The 4,869-nt window shown below is 33.7% G+C and overlaps 1 protein-coding gene across 1 annotated transcript; it reads left to right on the top strand.

The window, feature by feature from the left end:
• The first annotated feature begins 521 nt into the window (after nucleotides 1-521).
• On the top strand, nucleotides 522-4,468 carry LOC112025324 (probable receptor-like serine/threonine-protein kinase At5g57670). Its single transcript, XM_024057975.2, has 7 exons — nucleotides 522-871; nucleotides 976-1,230; nucleotides 1,312-1,469; nucleotides 1,578-1,657; nucleotides 1,771-1,906; nucleotides 2,097-2,246; nucleotides 4,147-4,468. Exons 1-7 carry the CDS (start codon nucleotides 658-660, stop codon nucleotides 4,306-4,308), a joined length of 1,155 nt encoding a protein of 384 aa, XP_023913743.1. The 5' UTR covers nucleotides 522-657; the 3' UTR covers nucleotides 4,309-4,468.
• Nucleotides 4,469-4,869: the final 401 nt, after the last annotated feature.

Raw genomic sequence — 4,869 nt, 5'->3', positions numbered from 1 at the left:
TGGGAAGATAGTGTTATAGACACATGTTTTATCCCATTAGAGTGAGAGGGTATATCATGCTTCGGGTTTATACACCTAACTTTCTCACAATACGTATGTGAATTTCATGTGCTGTGAGAAAGCTAAGTATATACACTCGAAACATAATATCTTTTTGCCACCAGAGCGCATCACATAGAGCGCTCCCAGTCTTTTCCATCTCTCAGATCAAATTTGTCGTTTGTCCATGTCATTTTTTTTTTGTTGCACTTTTAAGTGAAACAGCATAAATACACCACCATGTACAGGTTGGTTTATCCTCTTGGTGAATTGTACAAAGCATTTAAGTCCCTCTAACGGACCCTTCTATATGCAATTATCATTCACTACACACACACAAAACCTTAATTCCTCTCCAACTCCTACGCACAAACAAGCACACCCACTTCCTTAAACCAATAATAGTACTACAAAAAAAAAAAAAAAAAATAAATAAATAAATCAAACATCGTTTGACTCTTATCGCTGCCTCTAAAGTCTAAAGCCTATACGTGTGTTTTTTTGTCCAAGAGAGATAAGAGTCGAGAGGTTTCAGTTTTTGTTGCGTCTCAGCTGGACATATTTCTGTTTTCTTTCTTTTCTTTGTGCTCTGCATGAAACAGAGTTTTCAGTACAACAATGAAATATATTCGGACCAACAGCTTGAAGCGCCTCTTCTCATTGAAGCGTCGCAGTTTAGAAGGAGAAATTCCAAACCCAGATGGCTCTATTGTAGAACAAAACAAAGATATCCTCAAGATTAGTGCTTTAGTACCAGAACCAGCTCATAGACCCACTTGGAAATGCTTCTCCTTTGAAGAAATCTTTGATGCCACCAATGGTTTTAGCTCAGGTTTTGTTTTGTTTTGTTTTGTTTTTCTAAATAATTTTATGGTCATAACTAAGTATTAATTTTTTCATGAAACTTATATGTTTATATTTTTATGTGGGTGTCAGAGAATTTAGTTGGCAGAGGAGGCTATGCAGAGGTATACAGGGGAACTCTGAGAGATGGTGAAGTAATTGCAGTGAAGAGACTGACAAAAGCTTCTAATGATGAAAGGAAAGAGAAGGAGTTTTTGACAGAAATTGGAACCATTGGGCATGTGTGTCACCCAAATGTACTATCTCTCTTAGGCTGTTGCATTGAGAATGGGCTTTACCTCATTTTCTACTTCTCCTCAAAAGGCTCAGTTGCTTCTATTCTGCATGGTATATAAGACTACAATCAGATGCTTCGTTTCGTTTTAATGCTTATTTCTGTATCTAATTCTTTGAAAATATTCATTGTAGATGAAAATTTGCCGCCGGTTGATTGGAAAACAAGGTATAAGATAGTCATTGGGACGGCTAGAGGTCTCCATTACTTGCACAAGGGCTGCCAAAGAAGGATAATTCACAGGGACATCAAGGCCTCAAACGTATTATTGACCAGAGAGTTTGAACCACAGGTACACATTTTATTAGAATAATGGTTAAATGATTAAAATCACAATTTCTTATCAGATTAAACTATTATGATAAATTGAATTGGATATTTATTCTTCTGTATGTTACAGATATCTGATTTTGGTCTAGCAAAATGGCTTCCATCTCAGTGGACTCATCATTCAATAGCTCCTATAGAAGGAACATTTGGGTATTATTTTTTTTTTTGGGTGGATAAACCATACACAGTTTTGCAATCTAAGATATAAGTTAGTAATTGTAGGAAATGATCTTACATGTATAATAATGTTGTATATTATGCAGGCACTTAGCTCCTGAGTACTATTTACATGGGATTGTGGATGAGAAGACAGATGTGTTTGCATTTGGAGTTTTCCTTTTGGAGATTATCTCAGGCAGGAGGCCAGTAGATAGTTCTCACCAAAGCTTACACAGCTGGGTAATAACAACCTTTAGAAAATTGTCACCATGTTTTTTTTATTAGAAAAAATCTCCATCTTTCATAGGGAAAATCACATTTTGGGTTTCTTCTGGAGTCTGATTTCTTAGACTAAGTATAAGAGATTTAGTAATATTTAGTTTATGTTGATTGTTTTGTTTTTATTGATTGTTGATTTTGAATTTAATAGGCCAAGCCAATTTTGAACCGAGGGGATGTTGAAAAGCTAATAGATCCAAGGCTTGGAGGGGCCTTTGATGTAACGCAGCTAAAAAGACTTGCCTTTGCAGCCTCTCTTTGCATTCGCTCATCTTCAATGTGGCGCCCAACCATGAGTGAGGTAGCTAAAAAAAACCATGATGTACTTCAATTACTTACTTTATATTGATTAGTTTTAATAAATGCATTGAAGAGGTACTTGAGTACTTCGATGCTTGGTAGTTGGTAAATTACTAAATTTACCATTACTTCACTATAAGTCAAGATTGCCTTTTTAAAAACAAAATAGTTATACCATATTATCACCACAACGGTGATAATTATTTTATGCGTTGGATAGATGCATTATCTCTCTCACCATGTATAAACCCCACAATTGTATGAGATTTACAGGTTGTGAGAGGAAAGATGCCCATATCAAATGCATAAAATATCTTTTTGCACAATTGTAAAAGGCTAAATCTTGTTACACACACCTTATTGCACACACCTGTATGCATAAAAATCGATTTCAGTTATAATTGTGAAATTGTATTTTCAAAACATGATTTTTAACTGATGCGGCATTGTTTGTCCTGTACACAGTATTTAACTACCAACACTAATTGTAATATTTTTAAGGAGACAATTTCAAGACTTTAGAAAAAGGTTCATACATGTGCATATGACATACATGGCAGAACATGTTCCATATGCTTATGAAAGCCCTGCAATTTTTGTCCTTGTACTTGCTGGAGCATATGCTATATAGTTTACCTGCCTACAAGTTTTTGAAATTAAATAATTTTTCCTGAGAGTGATCTCCCTTAAGGGTCCAACATTTTCTTCAAATGACATCATCTTGTACATTTCATTAGGGCGTTTACCCTCAACACCAATTAATACCCCTAATTTCCTCACTGAACTAATTTCTTAATAGAGGATCCTTAGGTCATGCATCTCTTTCTTAATAAACTTTGTTCCTAAATCTAATAGTGATCTTTTAGTTGACTGGCCAAGTGACTTATCAATTAATTATATTAAAGTCATAAAATGCCTTAATTTTATATAATATTTAGCTGTCATTTATCAAATTGTGGTGATTTTCCTGTGATGACATTGCACATCCTTGTCACCAGCCAGGAATGCAAAGTGAACTTAGATATGTTTCTTTTTCCTAATTTAAATTTAGTTGTTGGTGGAGAGGCATTGGGGTTTTTGATACAATCTCAATTATTAATCAAATTTTCTATCATACCTAACCTGAGTGTTAATTCTAGAACCTAAAGCAGACAATATATATATTATTATGGCACTCCCATGTGATTAGAGGACTATGTTAAATTGCAAATGATTGTGAAAGTGGGTCCTGTTTTGATTCATTATTGGAATAAAACGATTTCTGATTTTAAGTTATGTCAACTTAAATGGTCTTTTTCCTATATATTTTTTAATTATATGGTTGGGAAAATACTTTCATCTTATACAAATGTGCTCATCATGTCAAACCCAATAAAACTAGGAGCCAGGAGACATGCAGAAACATACATTTTACCCAACAAAATGCTGAAAGAAACCTAAAATTGATTGAGCTAGTGGGCACATAAAGCAATTATTGAACATTTGCGGCTCCAAAAGTTTGTATTTTTGTGTTTTAATCAAAAGTTGATGATAATTATAATTTTTTTTTTTCTTAAAATAGCTCTTATATTTTGTGAAGTACTACCAGCCTCCAGCCTACATTTTTTTGTTTGTTTATAGTTTTAAATTGAACTATTTGAGTTCCAACTAATATCAATATTATTGAGGCATTGACAAACAATTTTTATAATTCTTCTTACAAACTGATGTGATAGATTGTGAGTGGAGTAATATCATTTTTACATATATTTATCGTCAATATAACTTTTATTTGCATCAATCACAACTTACCAACTTAACAATCGTAAAAAAGATTGTGAAAATTGTTGTTCCTAGACTTGTTAAACTGATATTATACCAAATTCGGCATTGATGTTTATGATTTTGACCCTAATTGACAGATATTGGAGGTAATGGAGGATGCAGGTGAGGTGGACACAGAGAGGTGGAAGATAGCTGAGGAAGAAGAACAGGAAGAATTCTGGGGATTTGAGGATCTAGAATATGAATGTGACAGTTCCTTCTCTTCTCCACATGACACTGGGTCAACAGGAATTTCTTAGAGCTAAAGAACTAGGAACTTGATGAAAATGTATTTGCCACTTTCATTTAACATATTAGTACGTTACGTTGTAAATGTATAAATGTAAAGGCATATAGATATATATATGTAGCAAACCCACCACTCAATCAATCTCTATATGAGAATGTTTTTTGTGGATATACATGCCTTCAATTGCCATTTCTGATTAGACTCTACATTGATGCTATACACATATCGTTACACTTAACAACTCTTCGATTGAGAAAGGACAGGGAAAGGTCAAGCAACTGGAAAAGTCAATTGTATATGGAGGAAAAAAAAGTTCCTTTTTCTTGTAATAATCATTCACTGAACAATCATTATGATTTGTCATTTGTGACAATGTGAGGTTTAGATTTTAAGAGCCATTTAAATCAATCACTCTTCTATTACAGATACCTTAATGACAATACAGAGCTAAAAGGTACTTATGAAAGCAAGATGCTATTTTATTTTTTTGTTGTTGTTGGGAAACTTAAAAGCAAGATGCTTAATTAGGCTTTAATATGTAAAATGACACATTGAATATGGCCACGGGCAC

The sequence above is a fragment of the Quercus suber genome, unplaced genomic scaffold, assembly GCF_002906115.3.
Source record: "Quercus suber isolate HL8 unplaced genomic scaffold, Cork oak 2.0 scaffold_136, whole genome shotgun sequence".
Classification (NCBI taxonomy): Eukaryota; Viridiplantae; Streptophyta; class Magnoliopsida; order Fagales; family Fagaceae; genus Quercus; species Quercus suber.
This window is presented reverse-complemented; position numbering and strand designations above follow the sequence as displayed.